The sequence below is a fragment of the Lissotriton vulgaris genome, chromosome 8 (assembly GCF_964263255.1).
Source record: "Lissotriton vulgaris chromosome 8, aLisVul1.2, whole genome shotgun sequence".
Taxonomy (NCBI): Eukaryota; Metazoa; Chordata; class Amphibia; order Caudata; family Salamandridae; genus Lissotriton; species Lissotriton vulgaris.
Window position 1 is genome coordinate 1,508,782,077 of NC_141696.1, and position 27,605 is coordinate 1,508,809,681.

A 27,605-nucleotide genomic window follows, 5' to 3' on the forward strand; every position below is an offset into this window, starting at 1 on the left:
CATCCTGGACTCTTCCCTCTCGATGACTAGACAAGTGAACGCCGTTTCCTCATCATGCTTCAATACCCTGCGCATGCTCCGCAAGATCTTCAGATGGATCCCCACTGAAATCAGGAAGACCGTCACCCAGGCACTCGTCACCAGCCGATTGGACTACGGGAACACCCTCTACGCCAAAACCACAGCCAAACTTCAAAAAAGACTCCAACGCATCCAGAACGCCTCCACACGACTCATCCTGAACATCCCCCGACAAAGCCACACCACCGGACACCTGAGAGACCTGCACTGGCTCCCCGTCAGCAAGAGAATCACGTTCAGACTCCTCACCCATGCACACAAGGCTCTCCACGACCTGGGCCCCAAGTACCTCAACGACCGCATGACCTTCTACACGCCCACCCGCCAGCTACGATCGACCAGCCACGCCCTCGCCACCGTACCACGCATCTGCAGAGCCACCGCCGGAGGAAGATCCTTCTCTTACCTGGCAGCCAAGACTTGGAACTCCCTCCCCACCCACCTTCGGAGAACCCAAGACCATCTCTCCTTCAGTAAGCAGCTCAAGACCTGGCTGTTCGAGCAGTAACACACCCCTTTCCCCCAGCGCCTTGAGACCCTCCCGGGTGAGTAGCGCGCTTTATAAATGTCGTGATTGATTGATTGATTGATTGGGTGAAGTGGAGTGGCATAGATTGTAGTGGGTAGATTGTGGTAGATTGGAGGAATGGAGTGGGGTAGATTTGGGTGGACTGAGTGGAGTGGGGTAGATTGGAGTGCAGTTGGGTGGATTGGAGTGGAGTGGGACAGAGTAAGCAGATTGGAGTGGGGTAGACAGGTGTAGACTGGAGTAGAGTGGGATAGATTGGGTGTAGCGGGGTAGATTAGAGTGCAGTGGGGTAGACTGGAGGGGGGTAGGTTAGGTAGAGTCTAGTGGAGTAGATTAGGTAGACTGTAGTGAAGTGGAGTGGGGGAGACTGGAGTGGATTGAGGTACATTGGAGTGGCGTAGGTTGAGGTAGATTGGAGCGGAATGGGGTAGACTGGTGTAGAGTGGGGTAGACTGGAGTGGAGTGGGGTATCCTGGGGTAGATTGGAGTGGAGATGGGTAAGTAGTGTGGAGTGGAGGGACATATATTGAAGGGGCTTAAAGTAGAGTGGCGTAGAGTGTCTTAGAGTGGAGGGGTATGGATTGAGTCGGCATGTCATAGAGTGGAGGGGAGTGGAGTAGAATGGAGTGGAAGGTGGTGTAGTGTTGAAGGGCAGTGGAGTGGTGTAAAGTGAAGTGGCGTACTGTGGACTATGCGTCGTGTGGTAGCACACTGCTAATAAAGACAACACAGATTCAATTGAAATTAGCATTACATTTGCACACACATACAGTTTTACCGAGCACTAACGATAATGTGTGGAAATGGTATTGCCTAGTGTATTGATGTGTTTTGATCATATTCAAATATTTGTTTCCACCACACTTCAGAATTACAAAAAAATGCAGTTTCCTAATTCTGAAATATTTTGAAACATCAGCACAGTTTATCTTTCTTGTGTGCTAGTAAAACGAACATCCCACAGCTTCTCTTCTCAGGAGGAGTGTCATATAAATTCTCTCACTTTGAAGTCAGAGAAAAGAAGGTAAATACCAAGGTCCCTCAGATGACAGGGCCTAACACTTGACCTCTGTCTTTGAATGCACAGCAGATAAGAACAAGATTTAAGCAGATAGTGAGTACTTGATACAGTGCGGTAGGGGTGCCCCAGGGGACGAACCCAAGCTGGACTGCCTAAAGAAAACAAAAGCCATCAAAGAGAAAAGAAGCAACTGTGAGTTACAAAGCCAATAGCAACAAATGGGCGAAATACATTCCCAGCCTAGGCTAGGTAGGTTTCGACCTAAAAAGCAGAAGTAGCAGTAGGGACGTATTAGAACCCAAAACAGATTTGAAAAGAGTGCAAAGCAAGGAAGCTTTCGATTCTGAAGAAAGCCACGAAATAAAGTCCCTAACTAGCCCACACCTATGAAAATATTACATTTTCGAACAAGCATTTTCGGAAAGAAAGTTAAAGGGGGGGTCCTTACCTCGTCGTAGTAAAATCTTAATTCTGCTCTTTTTGATCGTAAATCCCACTGAACCACGGTCCCGCTTTCATAGCCTATTAGAAGCTGTGAAAAAAACAAAATACAGCTGCTGAGGAGTCACTCTTGAACAGAACAAACATACCCAGAGTCCTATCTGCCACACCATCACTGAACTTGTTTTATTGAATGCAGCTTTTACAGACCCACAGCTGCAGTAAGGAGTTTAGAACATATTGTTTGCATTGTCTTTCAGATAAATGTGAGGTGCTCGCTGTTGGTAAGTGAGGGCAAGCTGCAGGCAGCCAGCCAGGCCTACACCTGTAACATTGTAAATATTTTAACTGGATAAGATTTTATTTATCCAGTTGGCCCTACCTGGTGTAAGAACGACGTTGCCCAGGGCGGCCCCCTCCCCCCTCATCAGCTGACTAAGCGCCGATAGTTTCGGGCGCTGGGCGCAGAACTGACTTTGGGCGCCATCTTGGGTAGGGGAAGGATCGCGGTCTAGTTGATCGACGATCCCACCCTCCTCCCGCCCCCTACACTGGATATAAACACCAGACATGGCCGTCCGCGCAGCGGGCGGGCGCAGCGGGCGCGCCGAAGGCGCGCCAAAGGCAAGTCCGTCTGCGCCCGTCCGCGACCGGACGGGACCAGGGGCCACTTCCCCTGTGCAAGGCGGAACAGAATGTAGCAGACCGATACGGTATGACTCAACCACATTAAAAAACTTAATGCGGCCAATTAATGATACCTGTCGGCATTCTATTCATCCTAACTCTTCCACTGGGATCTGCTCTCACTGTAAATACCTACTTTCCAGACATCAAGGTAAACCGTACTCTGTCAAAACCTACAAAATATTTCTTTTAAACTGCCGTTCACTAACCAAACATGCTGTACAAATGTCTCTTCTGCTAGAGGAAAATGACCCCGATGCAATATTTTTGACAGAGACGTGGTTAAAAGACGCATCTGACTCTGAGATTACGTCCATCTTGCAAATGGGGTACACTCTGCAGAGGCTAGACAGACCAGAAGGTAGAGGAGGCGGCTTAGGCATCCTTCTTAAAAACCATTACCTATGTAGGACCTCATCGGCCGCTATTTCTAACTGTGAGAGTATGCTCTTCACACTGGATTTCTCACCTACAGTTTCATTTTCTGGTGCTCTTATCTATCGTCCCCCTAACCAAGTGGGAGAATTTATTGACTCACTTCAAGCCAAAATAGCCGAATTAGTGGTTAGCAGACCCTATTTCTCGATATTAGGAGATATAAATATCCACTTAGACGACCCCAATAACTCCAAGGCTAGTGCATTTTTGGACAGTATGGCAGCGCTCCAGATCATACAGAAAGGCTTCGAGCCCACACATGAAAAGGGCCATCTCCTTGATGGGGTACTTAGTAATGATCATAGATTGGAAGTAGGGACCCCACTGCCCCTTACTTGGACAGACCACTATTTAATACCCATACAGTGGACTCCAGCTATGTCACCACAGCCCCCTATCCGCACTACCCTACAAGGGAGGGACTGGTCCAAAATCTCCCCAGATCAATGGGCCAACTTGCTCTCCTTGGCCCCCCCTCAGAATGAGTCAGACCCGGCATTGCAGTATGAGAACTATATCAATTGGCTGTGCACAGCCTTGGACTCTATTGCACCTATCAAAGCCCTCAAAGAAAAGACTAAATCTAAGGACTCGCCTTGGTATACTCCCCAACTTAAAGAACTAAAAAGGGTGTGTAGAAGACTTGAAAGAAATTGGAGGATTTCCCGTAGTAATATGGACAAAACTATTCATCTTGAAGCCATCAAAAAATACAAAACTGAAATTAGATGCACTAAAACCTCATACTTCGAGGAAAAAATTATAAATGCCTCCAACTCTTCCAGAGAAATCTTTCGGATAGCCAAATTCCTGATTGATACCCCCCCTACTCCCACTAATCCTAGTAAAGCTCAGGCTCGCTGTGACAGTCAAGCTGAATACTTTCATAGTAAAATACAGAAAATCGCCTCTGCTTTTAAACCACCTAATCTACCCCAGGATACGGGAACTACCTCAATCAACACCATGACTCCAGAATTAGATGAGTTCCCACTGTTGGATGAGAACTCACTTGGGGCTATCATGTTGAAAATTAAATCTGGTTCCCCTACGACCCTGCCCCTCCATGCCAGTTAGTAAAAATTGAGAACACCATTAAACCTGTTATTCTTAACATTTTGAGTACTTCTATTACGACAGGCTCAGTACCCACTGCGTGGAAATGTGCACAAGTTAAGGCTTTATTGAAAAAACCTACCCTGGACCCGGAGAATATGGCCAACTACCGACCTATCTCCCTCCTTCCGTGGGTCAGTAAACTCTTAGAAAAACACATTAACAAGCCCATCATTCAATTCTTAGAGAATCATCACCTTCTCCATGACTCCCAAGCTGGTTTTCGTCCCAAATTAGGAACTGAGGCGGCCCTCTTGGCGGTAACTGAGTTGGCCAGGAAACAAATGGATCAAGGCGGCACCACAGCAATTATGCTGCTCGACCTCAGTGCTGCCTTTGACACTGTTAACACCAGTATTCTCCTTCACCGCCTCGGTCAAATGGGAATTTCGGGGAAAGCCATGCATTGGCTCCAGTCTTTTCTGGAGAACCGCTCCTTTAAGGTTGTTGAGGGCACTACCCACTCTAAAATCTGGCCCTTGGATCAAGGTGTGCCCCAGGGCTCTGCTTTGAGCCCTACTCTTTTTAATATTTATATGCAGCCTTTAGCTGATATAGTGCAATCATTTGGCCTGGATATAGTGACCTACGCCGATGATACGCAATTAGTCGTATCTATGAACCAGTCGGACTCGTCCTCTCTGAATCTAAGCAACTGTCTGGTAGCAGTGGCTCAGTGGATGGCTACCTCGCACTTAAAATTAAACGGCGAGAAAACAGAGCTTATGATGTTAGGCAACTCAGCCATTCCCAGTCCTTTGTTGGACTGGCCCCCGTGTATGGGCCCAACGCCCCAACCAAAGTCCCATATAAAGAGTCTAGGCATCTGGCTGGACACCAACCTTAGCTTTTTGCAGCAAGCTGTCCGCCATATGCTTTGGGCTCATGCGTATGCTGAGAAAGGTGTTACCACTCCTCCCCTTCGAAGCTCGCAGAATAATGGTGCAAGCCATCATTTTGTCCCGTTTGGACTATGGGAACTTCCTATATTTAGGGGCTCCCACCTCCACAATAAGAAAGTTGCAGGTGACACAAAACGCCGCAGCCCGCCTCCTATTAGGCCTCAACAAACGGCAATCAGCGACCATGGCCCTGAGGAAACTGCACTGGCTTCCTATTAAAGCCAGAGTGTTGTTTAAATCTCTGTGTATCATGCACAAAGCCATGTGGAAGACCGCCCCTACTATGATCTGCTCCCTGGCAAAACCCTACCTTCCTCACAGATCACTGCGATCTAGCACTGCTTTCCTGGCTACTGTCAATAAGATCAGACGCACCAGATGGGGTGGGCGTTCCTTCTCCTGGAATGCCGCGAAGGAATGGAACTCTCTGCCCACTCTCCTTCGCAGTGAACCCAGCCTTCTAAAATTTCGGAAGGATTACCTGTTCATTTAATTTTCTTCCTTTTAAACAGTATGACTGTACACAGCGCTACGAGGCCTCCGGGTTGTTTGCGCTTTATAAAAACCGATTAATAATAATAATAATAATAATACACCGCTTTAGGCTGCTGCTTGAATAGTTTAATGGCTGCTGTCTTGAGCTCAGCAACTTCCTGTGTATAAAGCAGGGGCGGCTCCTCCGTTGGTGTGGAGGAGCGTCGCCTCATTTAAATCACCCCCAAAGATAATAAATTAAAAAGGCAATTCATACCCCCGCTCTGAACCCAGCGTCAGAACAGGGGCGGAGCCACTGCTTAATGACAGCAGCAGGGAGGAGGGTGAACTGTTTAGGCACTTTTCAAAGTGCGCATGTCCCTTTGGGTATACAGTCATAATATTGAATAAAAAATATCGACTGGCCAAAATATCGAGTTAAAATATAGAATGGACACAATATTGAATGGACAGAATATAGACTACAAAAATATCGAATAGAAAAGCAAAATATCGAATAGAATAGCATTAATATCGAATCCAAAATATAGAATGGACAAAATATCGAATGGACAGAATATAGACAACAAAAATATCGAATTTGAGGTAAGTAAGTTAATATGAATTTTTTAAAGTCTGTTTTATGTTACTATATGGGTGAAAAGTGTATATTTGTTTTATAATTCATTTTAATAAATTAATTTAATTGTATTTAATTTTTGCGTACTATAATTCTGTAGCGGGTTGTGGGTTTATAGGGGAATGGGGTGGGAACTAATTTAAATATAATTAATTAAATATGTTAATTTATTTATTGGTATTTATGTTGAATTAATTGGTAATTAATTATTAATTGGTAATTAATTAAAATATAATTGGTAATTAATTTTCATTAATTGTTTACTTGATAATTATGTTAATTAAATTAATGTAATTTCCGCAGCGGGTTGTTGGATTATAGGGGAATAGGGTGGGAAGTAATTTAAATATAATTAATTAAATGTGTTTATTTATTGAGATTTATGTTGAATTAATTGGTAATTAATTATTAATTGGTAATTAATTAGAATATAATTGGTAATTAATTTTCATTAATTGTTTAATTGATAATTATGTTAATTAAATTAATGTAATTTCTGCAGCGGGTTGTTGGATTATAGGGGAATAGGGTGGGAAGTAATTTAAATATAATTAATTAAATATGTTAATTTATTTATTGAGATTTATGTTGAATTAGTTGGTAATTAATTATTAATTGGTCATTAATTAAAATATAATTGGTAATTAATTTTAATTAATTGATTAATTGATAATTATGTTAACTAAATTAATGAATTTTCTGCAGTGGGTTGTGGGTTTATAGGGGAATAGGGTGGGAAGTAATTTAAATGTAATTATTTAAATATGTTAATTTATTTATTGGTATTTATTTTTGATTAATTGTTAATTAATTATTAATTGGTAATTAAAATATAATTGGTCAATAGTTTTAATTAATTGATTAATTGATGATTATGTTAATTTTATTAATTTCTTTAAAGTAGTGGGTTGTGCGTTTATTGGGGAATAGTGTGGGAAGTAATTGAATTATAAATAATTACATTTTTAAATTTATTTATTGCTTATTTTTTTAATAATTGTTAAATAATTTAGTGTTAATTGGTAAATAATTTGTATTAGTAGGTAATTTTTTAAAATAATTAAATCTCATTTGTATTTTTAATTGATTAATTAATAAATTATATACAATTGTTCATTATTTTATATTATTTGTAATTGGTATTAATATTTAATTTAATTTAATTCATATATGAAGTATTTACTTTCCCTACTGTTGCACTCACTAGAGTGGGAATAGTAATTTTTACCCCTACGCTATCCAACGCTTTCCCTACTGTTGCACTCTCTGGAGTGGGAATAGTAATTTGTACCTCTACGCTATCCAACGCTTTCCCTACTGTTGCACTCTCTGGAGTGGGAATAGTAATTTTTACCCTCCCGCTATCCAACGCTTTCCCTACTGTTGCACTCACTGGAGTGGGAATAGTAATTTTTTATCTCCTGCTATCCAACTCTTTCACTACTGTTGCACTCACTGGAGTGGGAATAGTAATTTTTACCCCTACGCAATCCAATGCTTTCCCTACTGTTGCACTCTCTGGAGTGGGAATAGTAATTTTTACCCCTACGCTATCCAATGTTTTTTCTACTGTTGCACTCACTGGAGTGGTAATACTAAATTTAACCCTCTCGCTATCCTACGTTGAAAATATTGTATATGTTTTGTTAATAATATGAGTGTATATATATATATATATATATATATATATATATATATACATATTATATATATATATATATATATATATATATATATATATAAAAAAAAACTAAATTTTTAAGTTACATTAATTATTTATTAATTTTAAGTATATTTAAGTATTTTAAGTATGTTTAAATTAATTATATTTATTATTATATTACTTTTAAATTACAATTTTGACTGTCTATATTTTTTACAACAATATTTTGGAGTTGATATTTTTGTACTTACCTGTTTGAAGATAGGAATTCTATATACTGGCATTCTATATTTTTTCCACGATATTTTGGCAGGTCGATATTTTGCTCCTCGATATTTTGCAAGTGATCCGTCCCTTTGGCCGGCCAGACATGCGCAATTTGAAAGCTCTAACACAGCTGGCGTTAGAGTAAATTAAGGCCTCCATGGCGCTGGGAAGTGCCAAGTTACAGCGCTTCACCCAATCAGAGCATTGCTCTCACAGCATGAGAGAAGCGCCAGGATTGGTGCCTGCCCTGCAGCTTCCAGTTCCTCAGAAGAGGTCCGGAGTGGAGGACGTCAGTCCTGGCAAGTTTTATTTTTAATATTAATATTTGCGATTGCGCCCCCCCCCCCCATAAATGCTAGTTGCCACTTGAATAATGCCAAGCACTCACTGAGAAATTAGCAAGATGGCGCTGCAGCGCAAAGCTGAGCTCCTAGGAGCAGGAGAACGCAATCCATTGTCTGTTTATGCATTCCATTGTTCTTCCTGCCAGCGAGGAATCTCGTGGGAATCATGCTCGCAGCTGATTGGCTTGACAATAACCTGCGTGTTATACAGCCTTTAGCACACCTCCCATGTACTAAGAGCATCACTCTGAGCCCGCAAAAGCTTAGCTTTGTGATATGCGCTGGACTCGTTAAGATTGTCTGGTGAGATTGTCAAGCCCAGTGTACAGCAAAATCAAATGATTTTGACTTGTTTTACCATCCAACCATACTTAACTGTTGTACCTGGAATTTATGACAAGTTTCTATTGACACGATTTAGATTCTGAATATTCCACAGAATTGTAAGTTTCCCAAAAACGCACGACTGGGACCGGGAACTGAAATTGTGCCCATGTGATAACGTTTCGGGTCAATCCACCATTCATGTACTTTTATTCTGTAAATTTTATAGCGATTTAAGGATTGTCCCAGTTTTAAACTCTGGGGTTCAGACAGTGCCGTCCGGCGTTTATTGTTTTACAATATCTAGATAACGTCGACTCGTTCTGGAGAATATTAATGTTTTAAAAAAAGTTGTTCATCAAAGGAAAAGTCTTAGTATAAGACTATGGATGTTTCTTTGGTCTCCACATATGTATGTTCTTTTTAATGATTGTATGAACGAACAGCTGTTTTATATCGACTTATATTGTGATCTCTTTTAAAACCAATTTTTATTATGTGATATCTGTATGTTTTTATCCACTTTGATGAATGTTTGAATCATCAATTGAATAAAGCTGTGATTGAATTGAATTGAATTGATATGTGCAACTAAAGGGCTCTCCACTGCTGTCTATGAGTGTAACGAAAGTGAGTGGATTATGCGTGCTTGCTGTTTTTGCTATTGGAGATGCTTAAGTTGAGCCGGTGGCTTCTGGTGCTCAGCACCAACACTTAACCATCAACACTGGCACTTTTCATGAGCACCAGTTATGCAAACATTAATTTACAAGGAGATTAAGTGATTTGTCCAGAATCACAGGAGGTTGAGCAGATACCAAGACTCAAACCCAGTTCTTCCGCTCTGAAGTCTACTGCTCTGGCCATTCTGTCACATCCTCTTCCCACTTTCATGGTTAGCAGTTGGTTCTATTTTAGGCGGTGATAACAGGTGAAATTGACTGGTGCAAGCTGCCTCCTGACGAGAACCTTCTTTATACAAATTAACAACTAGTTACTGAAGGCAAATATTGCAACACTGCTGCAAAACCGGCCCCCAGTATCAAAACCAGCACCCCCACCCTTCCAGCCTCCCGGGGAAACGTCCGATGCCCGGTACAGCCGGTCAGGCCCTGCTCTCAACATAGTTGCAGGTGTAAGGGGATGAGGAAACATATTGCTCTAATGGAGAAAAAGGATAAACTGCCAAAAAGGTCCATTTGCTGTAAACATAGGAATAAATCCATGTAGATGTATAGACTTTTGAGGTTCAGTTGACAGGGTTCCAGCGTGACTTTTCTTACAAGTTTCAGTGCCAATGAAAGTATGACAGAAATAGATGTTTCCAGCCTACCGGGGTCAGCCAGTGCTTCACACTTGCACCCCGCCCCCAAACTTCCCTTGTCGTGGTCCGGCTCGCTCACTACGCAGGGCTGGTCCAGCAACCGTTCAAGAGCTGCTTTGGGTTCCCAGTCTGGCCCTGCATGAGAGTGTTTCCTTCAGATTTGCACACTGAACAGGGGTTTATTTTCACCCTGATAGGATTACATCTCTGTCCACAGAGGCCGTGAAAAGTGTATGAATACCTACAAACTCACGTTTGTGAGCATTACCCACCCTTGCATGGCATTCTCCCCCTTGAACGTCTCCCCAGCCTCTGAGCAGGTTTCCTTCCATGTATTCTTACACTATTTATGTAAATATGTGAGTATAGTAATGTCACACTCATAAACTCCACAATAGAAAAAAACGTTTTTCTTGTAAAAATCTCACCCACCAGGGTTACCTCTTGGTGGCATGCTTCAGCATCGGGTCCACCCCGATCCGCTGTGGATCGGGCGTGCTGCAACCTATGAACTACGTGAGAGCTCTTATTGATGATAAAGGAGATGTTATTAGTATGGCAATGGGGATAGTGTAGTGATATGGTGTAGTTTAAAAATACCTGGCTGGAAGGTACGTCTAATTTTTATTCCTGCCTCTGGTCGGTATGGTTAAAAACGGGGGAGTTTTTAGGAGACAAGGTTATAACGTACCTTCAATCCTAGAGGTCAGCATGTTTTGAGCCGTGCCCCTAATGGCTCTTCTTCAGGATCACCGGAACCTAGTTCCCTGGTACCATTCCTGTTTGCTTTCTCACTGAAAAACATGCTACTTGCATGCCATATCACATATGTAATATATATACGTTTACCACCTAATTGGCGTTCCTTCTCTGCTTCTCTGTGGAGATGCAAATGGAGAGTTAGGAGTATCAACCAAATGTGTGCTGTTCAAATAAAAACATACATATTGCGGGTCAGCATTTCTAGTGTAGTTCTATTGAAATAGATAAATTCCTACAACCATTGGTCATATGATGCAGAATATATCATCATAACGCAGAATCAGTGTATTAGTAGGAATAAATGTAGCAAAACAAACAAAGAATCCACATGCATATTAGATGCTTTAATATCACATCATTGTTCCTCTGGGGAGAGGGTGGCCTGCTGTCACACTCTGCGGGATAAGGGACGAGATTGGTTTGAGGTTTTAAGGAATCTGCCTAGGTGGGAAACACAAGTCATTACAACGAATTGGTAATAGTTTAATTTACTATCCAACACCTTCTCTACTATCCCCGGGGACTGGAGTTGGAATAGTAAATTAAACTATTCACTATCCAGCACCCCCCAACGCAAGTCGTTGTAACGACTTGCGTTGAAAAACCTGCGTTGTAAAAGCATGCGTGGTAAAAGCATGCGTTGTAACAACGTACATCCGCCTAGGTATATTAAAGCAGAGCTGTTCTCGTGGATCCCTTTGGATCTATGAGACCCAACTATGACAATGTTAAACCAGCCGTGTTCTTTTTATGTGATAATGGTACCTTCGGCCCGACATTGTTGTCAGAAAAGGATTGGAGCAATATCCGCTTCTCAACAGAGGATCGAGCAACAGCCGCTGCCATGTAGTTCGTAGGTTCGCAGCGGATTGGGATGGACCCGATGATGAAGCATGTCACCAGGGGTAACCCTGGTGGGTGAGGGTTTTACAAGAAAAAATAAGATTTTTTAACTGTGGAGAGTAACTGAGTGTAACACTACTGGGTACCTTGTTTGGCATAATAATGATTGGTTGAGGAGGACGAACCTCTATTCCCCCCACCCCCTTTTCTGATATAAATATGTGAATATAGTGAATTGCAGTCGTGATCTGCACTTCAAACACAGGCCAGTCTGGGGCTTAAGTTGAGCTTTGTAACTCGACTCTGAATGCCTTTATTTATGCTTAGTAATTCGACCCACAAATAAAGTGAGGCTTTAAATCTTCAGGAATTTCTACAAGTTAATGTGGGCTTTGAAAATGCCACGTGGAGTTCCTCTCCTTTTGATTTTCAGAACAAATTATTGATTAGGGGTCGCCACCTTGGGCATCATTTAGGGGTCACCAGAGGTCACAGCAGTGACCCCTAGCTTGCCCACGGTGACCCCTGGCACTGCATCTGCGACCCCTGGCCTCAGAGGTGGCAATTCAGTGGTATGATTACAGTGGCAGCTCGTCCTTACGGACATTGGTTGGGGCTCTGCTCGCTTTGTTTTCAGTCATTTTTTATTACACTAATAGTGAATAATATTACATTAGTCACTTTTAGTGTAATAAACATGGAGCACAATTAGGTGAAACATGACCTTTCCTGGGAGCTGGGGTGCTCTTTTTGATGTCTATTATGTGTATGCTCACGGGCGAGAGTGTGTTTATATGAAAAAGAGTGTATGTAAGTGTGAGTGAAAGTGAAGATCAAAAGGGCATGTCATTTTCCTTCCGCTACCCCTGGCATTTTGGTGAACTGACGTTTATAAAACGAGGTGGGTGTTTCCAGTGGCTCTTATAACCCATGTTCCATCTTACAGGCCGCATTACTGAGTACTGTCTTTGGGCTGAGGATGTAAACAGGAGCCTCGATCTGCCAGTGCTAAGCACTACTAACACATAAACCAAACAGCCTTGGAAAAAGCCAATTGGTCTAGAGCTTGTTGAAAGCCACTTTGCTTTGTCATTTTTTTTGTAATGTTTTGGAAAAGCGTATGTTTTTTTGCAAAGCCTTATGACACAAACATTGAAAAAATGCTTGCCTGTGCATGCCCACCTATGTGGAGGGAGGCTGTCTTCGAATGTTTTACATAAACATTGAAGTATGGCCACTGCTGTGTGGGCCAGTGTGCATCCACCAGAAAGAGCGCCACTTCTTCTGATTGATAGGTCTAACCTCAGATTCCGCTCCTTAGAATAGATATCAAAGCAGTACCTCCCAAAGGTGGAGGGACTGTGAAGTGGATTCAGACCAAAAAGTCTTGCAGAACTGAGTGTGTGAAGTGTCCTTCCCGCTGGACCCTGGCTGTCAAGGCAGTAGTGCTTTGTGAACATAGGCACAGATACCACGTCACAGCATGGTAGATATCAAGGAGAGGCAGCCCTAGTGCCAAAGCAGTAGCAGGGATCTTGGTCCTGGTGGAAGGGGTTCTTTGACCTTCCGGGACTGCTGCTTGGCCGGTGCATAACACATGTAGAAGCAGAGGACCATCCAATTCAAAGGAGTCCCCTCAATTCTTCGCCCCACATAGCTGTAAAGAAAGCTCACTGTCCCATCCTATGTAGAATACTCCTTAATAGCAAGAATAGGATGGTGATTGAGAGGACCAGAAATGTCAGACATTGTTAGCAAACTCCAGTTAGAGTTGCCTTTCATCGTGGGTAATGGTCATTGATGGAGTTACGACAGGCAGGAAATTATTGCAAAGATCCTTAACCCCTTCACTGCGGCGGCTATTCCGCCGCAGTGCTAAGGGGGCGGGGCGGCCGCGTGGCGGCCGCATGCTGGTGACGGAACCGCTCCATCACCAGCCTCGGTTGAGCTGTGCTCATGACGGAGCGGTTCCGTCATGGCCCGCCCCGCTCAATAGAACGTCCAGCACAGGCGCAGAATTCGCACAGCGCAGGCGCGCTGAGCGGGCCATGACGGAACCGCTCCGTCATCAGCACAGCGCACCCGCAGCTGATGACGGAGCGGTTCCGTCATCAGAGTCCAAGGGGTTATTAGAAACGCTGTGCAATGTAGTTAGTATTACTGATTCTCGTGTTAGACATTTAGGGTGTTTTATCACACACTTCCTCCTGAGTATCTCCTCACAAAACATTTACCATTTTGACCTTTTTAACAAATGTCAATTCTGGGTGGGGTTGTGGCAAGCAGCCCAAGATGGCGGCTGCATAAACTGATCGCCCCCGACCTAGGGCCCGGTATCTTCCCTATATCCCTGCGCCACTGTACCAACTGTTCAGGGACTGGCCCCGGGACACTGATTGGATGCGTCCCGACCCACTCGGTGTGGTTCTAAGGTCTGGTTGGTAACCAGCACAGCCGGCGCTCCTGCTATCCCGGAGCTGACAACATGGCAGACAGGGGAAGGCTGCCCGGGGAACGGGCGTCTCACTGAAACTGGAGGTGGTGAGGAGTGAAGGCCTCTATCAGTGCCCGGACAGCATTACCCTTATTGTCGGATGAGGTGGAGGGCGTTGGCTCGGCAGCAACAGTGTAGGGGCCAGTGGCTGTTCTCCACCTGCTGGGCCTGCACGCAACTGTTAGAGTGCTTGACCCATCGGCATGGCGGCCTGTGAGTTGAACGGCCTGCACAGACCGTGTAACTGATGCCCGTATGCAGCGGTGCGCTTGCTGGAGGATGCCCAGGGGACGTGACCGGGATTGGGACCTTCTGTTCATACCTGGTAACCCATTGTGTTGCTGCTGACTGGCAACGGCACCCGCACCTGCCCTTAATCTGTTGGGCCGCTAATTCGGCTGTTTGGCACACTTGCTCCTCCTTGCTTGCAGACCACACCCGTTAATGAAGGAATCTCTTAGACATTTTGTTTTGTTTCACGCTGTTGGTTGACTGCCCTCAGAGGGCATGTGAACAGACTTAAATCACGTCCACGTCAAGCCTACAACATGACCTATATATTAACCGCTTCGTATCCCCACATTTGGAGCGACAGCTCTCATCAATTGCTAGCCAGGCTTGGCAGTCACCTGTGCAGTTACAATGAGGTATATGAAAACCAAGACTGTGGTTCCTGTGCCCCATATCCACTCCCACTCCTTGCCGTCCGAGGGTTCCCAACTCACACTTTACATGGGGGCGGTATATCGCCAACCTCTTCTGTGGACAAATTAGATGGAATACTTCAGGAGATTTGAGAGTCTCAGGTGGCCATTGAGCAACAGTTGGGGGTGATTAAAATGGATATCAGCCTTCTGAAGGACAACCACAGTAAGTTAACAGAACGAGTTAAAGCTAACTAATCAATGCTTACCGCCTTGGCTCTGTGTTACAAGGAACACAATGCACAGATTCAACAGCTGCGCCAACAACCGGAGCATCTCCAGGTGCATGCCAAGGATGCTGAGGGAAGGTCCTGTAATATTAATATACGTATCATGGAGTTTCCAGAGGGGGTGGAGGGCCCCCGTGTGACACAATACATAGGGGATTGGCTGAGGAGAGAGGTGGCTCCTACTGGCCTCTCTGATATGTTCACTTTGGAGAGAGCGCTCCGGGTCCCCTCCAAGAAGCCCATGCCTGGCGCACATGCATGGCCTATCGTAGCTAAAATCCTCAATTTCAGAGACAGTGATATGCTACTGCAAGCGGTTTGAGAAGTCAATGCTTCAAGGATTTCTATATTTCAAGATCACACAATGACTGTGCAGCGCAATCATTCCTTCTTCCAGGAAGTAAAAAGTGATTTCTGTACCACCGGCATCACCTACGCCATTCTATTCCCAGCCAAACTCAAAATATTTCATGACCAACGATCCCATTTCTTTGATACCCTCAAGAGTTTTTGAGAGTGGCTGGAACAACATTTTCCGGATTCTGCTGAACGTGGCTCCCAGGCTGCAGCACCACCAATGTTACAGTGTGCCCATCATAGATGTAGGAGGGGACTCATGACACAGGACTGTGGGGGGGCGCGGGCAGCGCCTTCTCCGTATCAGGCCTTGGAGAGCCAAAATGAGGTACTCTGCTCAGCATCGGCACTGAGATCCACCCAGCCTCCCATCAGTTCTAGCTCCTTATCAAACAATGCTTCAATTCAGACTCAACTGGAACCGTGTCACTGTTTCTCTCAATCACCCCATGGCTGAACAATTATCTTTTGGGGTGAAAACTGGAAGGAACCACTTCCATGCAACTAACTGTTGTTGTCGTGGTAAGACTCCTGGAAGCAATCCGTCTGTACTAGAGGCATTGACACTGCCTACACTATGGTTGACTCCTCCCCTGGTACTATTGTGACATACTATGCCATGTTTGTGCCTCCAGATCAATATGTGTGTTTTACCTGCAGTTGTTGGGGTCCTGGGTCCGGTTGGCTTGGGCTCTTCCATACAAGATCTAAGCCCATTTAATACCCTAAGTGGGGTGGAGGCTCCTGCTCCTATGGCGAATGCTCATGGTTTTTCACAGTTTATACTGTTCTTGTTTGTTTTCAGGTTAGGTCGGACGATGAAGAATCGCTGGACCGAGTACTGTGGGAATGTTTTTACTGTTTGGGGTGGACATTCCTTGAACAGGGTGGCATCTGGTCTGCTCCTGGGTATTGTATATACTATGTTCCTTTTCATGTCCTTCATGTCAACAGTGACCAAAGATTATAACCTTATTACTTGGAATGTGCGAGGTATGGGATTGAGCCATTAGAGGCATAGAATACTTACTCAGTTGCACAGATTCTGCGCTCAGATAGAGTTTCTGCAGGAAACTCACCTGGAGTCCTCTGAAGCCCCCAAAATTAGCAAAAGATAGAAAGGGCAATTTTTACACACCGCCTACTCCGCATTCTCTAGGGGTGCAGCTGTTTATTTGGGGCTGGGGTCCCAGTTAGGGTACTTGAATTCAAGATCGACACCCAGAATCGCTATGTCTTACTAAGGGAAATGCTGGACAGGGAGCAGATAGTCTTAGGCTGTATATACACACCTAACAAGGACCAAGAAGAATTGCTGGCCCACTTGTCTTCCACATTAGCAGATTGATCCCACTGCCCCAGGCTTCTAGGAGGGGACTTTAATGCTGTTCTGGACACTGATCGGGATCACTCACACCCACCCCTCCATGGTACAAGTACAGTACACCATGCCCAAGAGTGGCTCCTCTGGGTGGATGGATGGGGTCTGTCAGATGTATGGCAGGATTGTAATGCAGGTCTACGTGAATACTCCTTTTACTCGTACCCTCATGCCCTACACTCCCGTCTGGATAGGTTCCTGTGTACACAACACCTTCAACCCTCCATTGCACACGCTAAGTATCTTGGCTAACCTATATCAGACCATAACCCTCTGGAAATCACACTCACTCGGGTCCCTGCTTTCATACCAACTTGGTGCTTACAGCCACAACTATTGGACAGCGCAGTGTTTTGTGATACACTGACTACAACCATCACTACATATTTCTCAGAGGATGGGGCATGGCTTCCTCACAGTCAATGGAGAGGAACGCTTTCAAGGTGGAAGTGCATGGTGTTTCAATTGGCTCAGGGGTGGGAGCTAGACATGAGGTCACTAGGCACCTTGTGAACCTGGAGGATAGGCTAAACCCCTTGGAAATGGCAGCACTTGAGAGCGAAGAAAAGGCTGCTGAGTTGTGTGAGGCCAGAATCGCATACGCTGAGCTATTACAGCAGCTGCGTTAGACCAGAAGGCCTAGACCCAAAGGACACACACAGAAACTGACAGATCAGGCACCATACTGGCGCCCTTAATTGGACTTGACCCATCCCCTAGACCCATCTTGTCGCTTGCTACACGGGGATTGGTGACAATGTAAACTGAGATTAATACAGCGTTCCGTGAGTATTAGGCAGAATTATACACAGCGCCGCCATCCGCTGACCCAGAGGAGCTCTCAGACTTTTTGGATCGTGCAACACTGCCTTCAGTGCCAGACACAGATAGAGAGGAACTGGCAGCTCCTAGCACGTTCAATGAGATTCTTGGGGAGGTCAAGGACTTGGCTCATAACAAAATGCTGGGCTCAGATGACCTCCCAATAGAATTCTATTCCACCTTTGCCACACAATTGGTGCCACAACTTGAAAAACGTTATGATGCATCTCTTGTGTAGGGAGCATTAACCCTTTCCACCAGGGAGATTCTGGTGACGTCCCTTTTAAAATCTGATAAGCCACCTACTGAATTGACCTCGTACAGACCACTACGCCGAATATAAAATTGTCAGTAAAATACTGGGCCGCTGATTAAAACCACTCTTCTCACACCTGATATACACAGATCAAAGTGGCTTCGTAACCCGCCGCAACACCTCCCAGAATATATGGCGCCTGTTTGAGATAATGGATGCGGCCCGTAGTCATTACCTGTATTCTGACTGCCTCTCCACTTTCACCATTCTTACCCCGGCTTCAGCTGAAGCCCAGCTGCTGCCTTTCACCCTCTCCCAATGCCAAATAATTCCTCCCTGTATTGAGGTCAGATCAGGGAAACAAAACATATCTGGCTCATGGCTTCATACCAGTCCACATATTGCAAAATGTTTGTGAAGAATGGGGCAACAGATTGACTTTTGCAACCCAGTCTTTCATGTCCCTTGATTGCGATATCCACAATATAATTTAAAGCGGACACGGCATACACTATGCGGTGGGTGTGAAATGGACCTTTGACTATAAAATGGCGCCCCAGCTTCAGCTTTTCATTTGTAAAGGTCACATTTTAAGTATTGGAGGAGTCTCGCAAGGAATGTGTTCTATTTTACTTTTTGTGAATTAAACGATTTCAAACAACCCTTTTGTATCAATATTCCAACATTATTATGTAAAGAAATCAAAGCTCAGTTGTTTCAAAGTCATTTTCCAAATCAAATGTTATGCTTGAGCTAGATGTCCAACTCGTATTTTCCCATGAAATATGAAAATGCCCTTCTTTTGTCTAAAATACCAAACCTGTATCAAAAAACACCTGCATGCTCTTTCAATCACAACCATGCTGGGCGTTTCCACCACATAAAGGACACAGTAATGAATGTACACACAAGGTAGTATATATGTTTTGCTACTAAAGCTCCTGGGTGGTCCAGTGCCTAAGACTTTCCCAGTGGGGCATCTCCATGGCTGAAAATACTTTGTCACAGACGACTGTCAGTCATGTGGTTAAAGCGCATCAAAAGCTGAACACCCCTTCGTTTGGTGCCATTGAGAAAGGTGAATGTTGAGGAAGACGTTTTATTTACGGTCGTATGAGATTTCATCAATCAGCGCTTATACGAAACACCATTACAGAGAAACCATTTCATCTATACTGTTTAAGGAACATTTGCAGGATGAATGGCCCCAACGATTTCATAGAATGTCTTTTTCTCTGAAATTGGCTTTTGCATAATTATTTTGTAAAGTTTTAATACAATGTTGCAGGTCTTTCTTTCAGAAACATTTTGTAAGTATTTATTTCAGTGCTTTGGTTCAGGGGATATTACTCTGGATTATTATATTTTACATTGACAAAGAATCACTCCAGATGCTTTTAAATCGCTGAGCTCTCATTGTCCCTAAACACCCCCCATCCTTGTCCCATAAAAAAACACCACTAAAACTAAACTACTCCCATTTCTGAACCCTAACGCCCCTTTCTATGCCTAAGCCCCACCTATCCATGAACCCTTAAAACCCCCCACCCCTCCTAAACTCCATCCATCCCTGAGCTAAAAAAAACCTTCACACCTCTAAATGACCCTAAAACCCCTCATCACCCCTAAACTCCACCTATCCCTGATACCTAAAATCACTTTCTACCCCTAAACTCCATCCATCCTTGGACTCTAAAAACCCCTCATCACCCCTAAAGTTCTTCCATCCCTGAACCGTAAAACCTCATTCCTCCCTCTAAACTCAACCAATCCTTGAACGTTTAAACCCCCAACCCTAAATTCCACCCATTCCTAAACCATAAAACTCGTTCTTTCTGGCCATAAACTTCTCACATCCCTGAAACCTGATACCCCTCACCAGCCATAAACTCCACCCATTCCTTAACCCAAAAAACCTTCATCACCCTAAACTCTTACCATCCCAAACCTTAAAAACACATTACCAATTATGAACCCTCTAAACCCACTAACACCTCTACACTTTACTCATCCCTGAACCCTAAAACCCATCACCACCCCTAAACTCCACTCATCCATGAACCCTAAAAAAAACACAGTAACTAAACTCCACTCATTTACGATCCCTAAAAACGACCCATCACCCATAAACTCCACCCATCATTGAACTCTAAAAAACCTTTGTCTCTTCTGAAGGTCACCCATCCCTAAACTCCCAAAAAACTCACTAACCTTAAACTTACTTGACCGAATTATGCGATTTTTCCTTTAAATTATCTTTTCTTTATAATGTTTACTTTAACTTTTGATTTTCTGTATTTCCGTAAATTTATTTTTCCGTAAAATTGTTGTCCATGATTTGGTCTCCTCCAAAGTGGTTGGTCAATTTTAGTGTTTCCATTAATTCGCATACATCAGTAATTGACAGGTAATTTTCTTTCTCATCATTGTGTGCTTTGCCACACAAGACAGTCAGCAATGATAAATGTAAATAACTATTAAGACAAACTGTGTGAAACTTGGACAACCGGAAAAGAGAAGGCAGATCTTACGTATGAAAATTACAACCTAAATCATGAAGTTGCCAAGTACAGCACTTACCTTGCCCTCGTCTCTTGGTGTGTCACTTAAATGTACAACTGGACCCGGGTGCGTCTTTGTAGACCTGCGAAACAATCAAATTCAAAACAGGGTCAGTTTCAGAAATCAGAAAGGGACTTGCTTCTCTTCATACCGTGGTAAATCGTGTCATTGTGCCCCTGGATTCTATTAAAGTATTTACATTTTTGAAGCTATTAGCACAAGATAGGTTTCTGTGCGTGAAAATATTACCTGAATATGGTTAAAGAAAGTTCCAGAGTTATAGTGCAGGAAACTGAAAGTCACATAAATACAGAAATTGCAGCCCTGTGCATCCTTTACCCAAACATCCGGGCTGGCATGACTCAACTGGATGGTACATTAAGCACTATTGACAGCAAGAGGGCCATTCCACTGGCCTGGCCATTTGGCCCTTTGCCTCAGTGATGCACACGGTAACCAAAGGGCCATCTCTATGGCATTAATGGGTATTTATGCAAAGCAGATGAAGCAAATAAGCATTGCTCATTTTAGAACCAGTGACTTGTGAAGGTGCCTTACTGGAAGTATGCTAGAGATTCCAGGCCTAACATTGCCCTTCTGTTGGTGGCTGAGCAGACCCCTCTGAACATAGACCTACTGATCCCGCTAGAACGAAACATCACAAAGCCCCTTTCCTGACATTTGAGCCATTTTGACAGAATGTCTGTAAATACAACTCTGGACAAGCAGCATTTTCTACAGCACACATGGAAAGAGGAATATGCCTCCCAGGATGGTTTTTGTGCAGGAAGGTGCCTCTTCTTGCACAAAATCAATCCTGCATGCAACACAGGCACCCTTGCACTGTGGTGCAAAGGTGTCTGCATTGGCGCTAGGCTGCCAAAGGGACACCGGCGCAAAGTAAAGGACAGGATTGTGGCCATATTGTCTTAAATACAGCGCATTCCTGCCCTTTCCAGCATAACAAGGTGACCTGCTGCGAAGCACTGCGTGACTTCCTCATAAATGATACAGTAGATCCGGAGAAATGTACATTAACAGAATTATATTTAACCACACAAAAAAGTGCAAATAAAAAGTACCCAGAGACAAAACTTTCTTGAAAATAGCTTTTTATTAGTGAAGTAATTTATTGTATAACATAGAAAATATCAAGAATAATAAACACATATGACATGGTGCTCATTGACTTACACATAATAAATTTACAGAAACACAAATTACAGAGTATACAAACAAACACAATGGCAGTGGATCAATAAACAAAATGCCTAATATATCAAAAGATCAATTGTGCAGTGATTGCATCCTCTTTAGTTGCCAAAGGGAACGTTGACGGCGTTTCGGCCATATCACTTTAAAAGGTCATCATCAGGATAAAAGATAAGTGTTTTGAAAGCAATCATCAGGAAAAGTTAATGATAAATGAATTAATCACGTCAAAAGTATCCTAAGATCAAACCGAAGTTAGAGCCTTGCCAAAGTTGTATGGCTCAAAAATTCCATAAGTTATTAAGTATTTAATGTAAAAAAAATTTTTAAAGGACTGCATACAAGGAAACATGGCCGAGAAAGCCACAGTGATTAACAATGGAAATTCACCAAAAAATGGGAAACTCCCATTTTCTGTGAATTACCACTGTATTGTTTAATTGCCCCAGGTTATGGGGAGTAGGGCTGCCCCTGTTGCAGGTAATTAATCATATCATATCTGAGGACCTCCTTTTGGGAGAGGGGAGGAGCTGCGAGCAAAGGCCCAGCCTGGCTTTCTCTAAACCCTTCCAGGACTATGAATGAAGCAGACAATGTTCCTCTGTGTAAGTCTTCTGCCTCCCCAATTCCAAGAAGCCGATCCTGATCCCCACCCAAACTTCCCAACCCACAAATGCTCTCCCTACCCGATTTGAGCAGGTGGTCAATATTTGTGTTAAACTCCACCGAATGATGGAAAACCTGTGCAAAAGGACCTAGGCCTAGATGTAGGTGATAGCAAATTACCGAATGGTAAATACTGAATTTTACCGATTCGATTTGTAGGTAAAAAATTCGGTAAAAATACTGAATCGGTAAGATTCGGTAATTACCGATTCGGTAATTACCAAATCGGTATTTGCCATAGATTCCTATGGGCCTTGCAGCCCATAGGATTCAATAGCAAATACCGATTCGGTAATTACCGAATCGGTAAAATTACCGATTTTACAAGGGGGACAGGGTGTCACTTTGACACCCTGTTGCACCCCTGTTACTGGCTTGTGTGCCATGTGACACAAATACATGCCCTTAGGGCATGTCTGTGTGTCACATTGCACAGGTGTACATGCACAGATATGCATGTACACTGGAATTCGTTATTTACCATGTAATAGTATTACATGGTAAATAATGAATCGGTAATGGCCTGGGGCACTGTTTCCAGTGCCACCTACATCTGTATTTACCAATTCGGTAAATTTACTGATTCGGTATTTTACAGAATCGGTAAATTTACCGATTCGGTATTTTACAGAATCGGTAAATTTACCGAACAGGTAAATATACCGATTCTGTATATTTTAAGGCCCCTACATCTCCATTAGCAAATTCCGGTCGGTAACGGCCGAAATCGGCCGTTACCGACCAGTATTTGCCGACCGACATCTGGCCCTTAGTCATTTCTAGTGCATTTCATTCGCCATTCTGGCCAATTTAATATGGTACCCCATACCTCACGTGGAGGTACCCGTTGGAACTGTTAATTCCGTAAAGTGGAAAAAATGGTGAACTTGGAATGGGGTCTTGTAGGTACAAGTTTAGGTATACTGCTCATCCTGATCAATCAGGATTTAAATCAGGCTTCTGACAATACTATAAAAGCCTTCCACCTGCTGAATAGTGGGAGCAGAGGTAGTAAGCAGGCAGTCGTGGTGTCCCTGGGTGCTGAAAAAGCATTTGGCAGGGAACAGTGGGACTTTATGGAGGACACTCTCCAGGCAATAGGGCTTGGGGAGGAATACCGTGGCTGATTATTACCCGGCTATCAAACCCTTAGAGCTTAGGTTAGAGTCAACAACTGCAGTTGGTGTCAATTGGAAGGGATATGAGAGACGGTTGCCTTTCCCACCACCCCTGATCGCACTGATTTTACAACCCTTATCTCAAACAAGGAGATGTTGCAACAAACTAAAAGAGATTAAGGTAGAGTCAGAAGAAACATGATGATGATATTTTGTTATTAGCTTGTGACCAGTGACTGACCTCCTTAATTCGGTTCCATATCTTACGAAAGCCCTGAATGATTACAGGAGGTGTCAATATTCAAAATTAATCTAAATAAATAAGAGATCTTTATTATTTTGGGTAAAACCAGGAGATATAACATGATGCTGCTACACAAACAGCAGACAGCTCAATCAGGTACTTGGGCACAGACTGGACAAACCCCCCAGGAAAACAAGGGGAATCAACCTCAAACAATTAAAGGGAGATGAGAACAAAACTGGCAGCTGGCACCACAAATCACTATTCCTTTCAGGTAGGATTGCAGCCATAAAAATGTTGGTCCAACCCGGTATTCTGTATATATGACAAACAATGGTTCTGTATATCCTGAAAGATTTCATAATTGTAGTGCTCTGACTTTATTCCGCATGGGAGGAAAGAAAGGAAACGTAGGCCCCACTGCACAGTGAAACCATGTGCTCCCAATCGCCACAACTACTGCAATGCTGCTCACCTGCGATTCCTAATACATTGGACCATGATCTGTATTGCTTCCTCACCTGTGCTACATGATGATCATGCCTTCATGTTGGTGGAAAAAAGGCCGAATCAGCACTACCATAGTTTGCATCTGTATTGTCCACTCAGCTGCCTTATTTGATGCCTTAAAGTTTCTAGATGAAAGGCCGAGTCAGCCCTGACATAATTTGAATGTGCATTGCCCACTAACCTGCCAAACGGGATACATTAAAGTTTGAAGATAAAAGGCTCAGTCAACCCTGCCATTATCTGTAATACCTTGTCACCTGTGCTACTTTATGCCTTCATGTTAGTAAGCCCTACCATACTTTGCATCTGTATTGTCCACTCAATTGCCTTACACAATACCTTGAAGTTGGTTGATGAAAGGCCGAGTCAGCCCTGCCATACTTTGAATCTGTGTTGCTCACTCACCTACCTTACATGATGCCTTAAAGTTGGTAAACATCATGATGTCACCTCCAGGAAAACTGGCAAATATCGCCCTGCACTGGTTGATAAATCACCTGCAGTAACTGTGCAGTTACCGTGGTGCCATCATTTGGGGTCCAGCTGAAGCGATGTCTCATATATTCCCGGCGGTCTCACCTTTCAACATCGCCCCCTGGTAGAGCATTGTGTACACCCCTAGGGCTGCGTTCAGTTTTAGCAGCATTGATCCGGAGTACCGTGTCTAGACTAGGGACACTGGAATTATGCGGCAGGGGAGGATGAAATTATGCGGTAAGTCCAACGTCAGGATGGGACTGAAAACATGCTGGGGCACCACAACCAAAAAGCCCCCATTTTAAAAAATATATATTTTTATTTAACAAAAATGACAGACATTTCACTCATGTGCTGATAATCCCATTACATCACATATAATTGTTGACACATATAAAATCAGGATCACTGACAGAACATCGACAGTCAAAATATAGAGAGGACAAAATATCGAGGTAAAAATATCGACTGCAAGAATATCGACTTCCTATCTTCAAACAGGTAAGTACAAAAATATCGACTCCAAAATATCGAGTGTAAAAAATATAGACTGACAAAATATCGAATTTTTTAAATGTCTTAAAAGTAAATTAAAAGTAATATAATAATAAATTAAATTAATTTAAACATATTTAAAATGTAAATGTATGTATACTTGTAAAGCGCACTATCACCTGACAGGCATCTTGGCACTGTATACCGCTGTGGAACCCGTCCTGGCTTTCCCTGTGAGATGCTCCCTACTGGGCACTCTCAAGGTGAAACCAGGCATCCCAGCGCTTTAGGGCCATTGTGGAGATTAAGCAAGCTATTGCCCAGAGTTGCAGAGTGGGGACCCATGATTAGAGTAGGCACCGAGGCATGAATTATCGAGTCCGTGGACATTGAGCCCCAGACCCTGCCGCGTCGGGAATTGAACCCTGGCCCCAGCCAGACCTCTGCATCAGGGTCTGCCGCTCTAACCATTGAGCCACACTTCACCACTACTTAAATAAACGTAAAATTGAGAAATAATTGATGTAACTAAAAAAAAATATATATTTTAAATACATATATATACATATTATTTACAAAACATATACAATATTTTTACCGTAGGATAGCGAAAGGGTTAAATTTACTGTAACGACTCCAGTGAGTGCAACAGTAGGGAAAGCGTTGGATAGCGTAGGGATAAAAATTACTATTCCCACTCCAGAGAGAGCAACAGTAGGGAAAGCGTTGGATAGCGTAGGGGTAAAAATTACTATTCCTACTCCGAAGAGTGCAACAGTAAGGAAAGCGTTGGATAGCGTAGGGATAAAAATTACTATTCCCACTCCAGTGAGTGCAACAGTAGGAAAAGCTTTGGATAGCGTAGGGGTTAAAATTACTATTCCAACTACAGTGAGTGCAACAGTAGGGAAAGCGTTGTCATAGCGTAGGGGTAAACATTACTATTCCCACTCCAGTGATTGCAACAGTAGGGAAAGCGTTGGATAGCGTAGGGGTAAAAATTACTATTCCAACTCCAGAGAGTGCAACAGTAGGGAAAACGTTGGATAGCGTAGGGGTAAAAATTACTATTCTCACTCCAGAGAGTACAACAGTAGGGAAAGCTTTGGATAGCGTAGAGGTAAAAATTACTATTCCCACTCCAGAGAGTGAAAAAGTATGAAAACATTGGATAGCGTAGGGGTAAAAATTACTATTCCCACTCCAGTGAGTGCAACAGTAGGGAAAGCGTTGGATAGTGTAGGGGTAAAAATTACTATTCCAACTCCAGTGAGTGCAACAGTAGGGAAAGCGTTGGATAGCGTAGGGGTAAAATTACTATTCCAACTACAGTGAGTGCAATAGTAGGGCAAGTAAATGCTTCTTATTCAAATATAAATAATATAAATAGTAACACCAATTACAAATTAATTAAAATATTTTACAATTGTGTAAATATATTAAATAATCAATTTAAAATACAAATAAAAATTATTTAATAATAAAAATTACCTACTAATACTAACTATTTACCTATTAATAATAACATAATTAACAATTTAATAGTATTTTAAAAAATTAACTCATTCAATTTTTTATTCAAAAATGTAATTACTTACAATTAAATTACTTCACAAGCTATTCCCCTAAAAACACACAACCCACTACAGTAATTAATGTAATTTAATAAAAGTAACATAATTATCAATTAATCAATTACAAGAAATTACAAAATATATTTTAATTAATTATAAATTAATAATTAATTTACAATTAATTCTAAATAAATACCAATAATTAAAATAACATATTTAAATAATTATAATGAAATTACTTCTCACCCTATTCCCCTATAAACCCACAAGCCGCTACAGAAAATAAATTACTAAAATTAACATATTTATCAATTAATCAATTACATTTAATTACCAATTATATTTTAATTAATTGCCAATCAATAATTAATTAAAAATTAAGTCTAAATAAATACCAACAAATGAAATTACATATTTAATTAATTATATTAAAATTACTTCCCACCCTATTCCCCTATAAACCCACAACCCGCTACAGAAAAAAAATTAATAACATTAACATATTTATCAATTAATCAATTAAAATTAATTACCAATTATATTTTAATTAATTGCCAATTTTTAATTAACAAATAATTCTACATAAATACCAATAACTAAAAAAAATTTAATTTATTAAAATTTAATTACTTCCCACCCTGTTCCCC

At 42.6% G+C, this 27,605-nt stretch overlaps 1 protein-coding gene across 5 annotated transcripts in view; it reads right to left on the reverse strand.

The window, feature by feature from the left end:
* STXBP5L (syntaxin binding protein 5L) overlaps positions 1 to 27,605 on the reverse strand; it is a 1,891,501-nt gene that overhangs the window by 1,006,279 nt on the left and 857,617 nt on the right. For all 5 annotated transcript variants that reach the window (XM_086935625.1, XM_086935622.1, XM_086935624.1 and 2 more), the window contains exons 6-7: positions 20,681 to 20,744; positions 2,080 to 2,163 (exon numbers count right to left, since the gene is read on the reverse strand). In XM_086935625.1, coding sequence (XP_086791751.1) covers positions 2,080 to 2,163; positions 20,681 to 20,744 — 148 coding nt within the window. The remainder of the gene's footprint in view (positions 1 to 2,079; positions 2,164 to 20,680; positions 20,745 to 27,605) is intronic.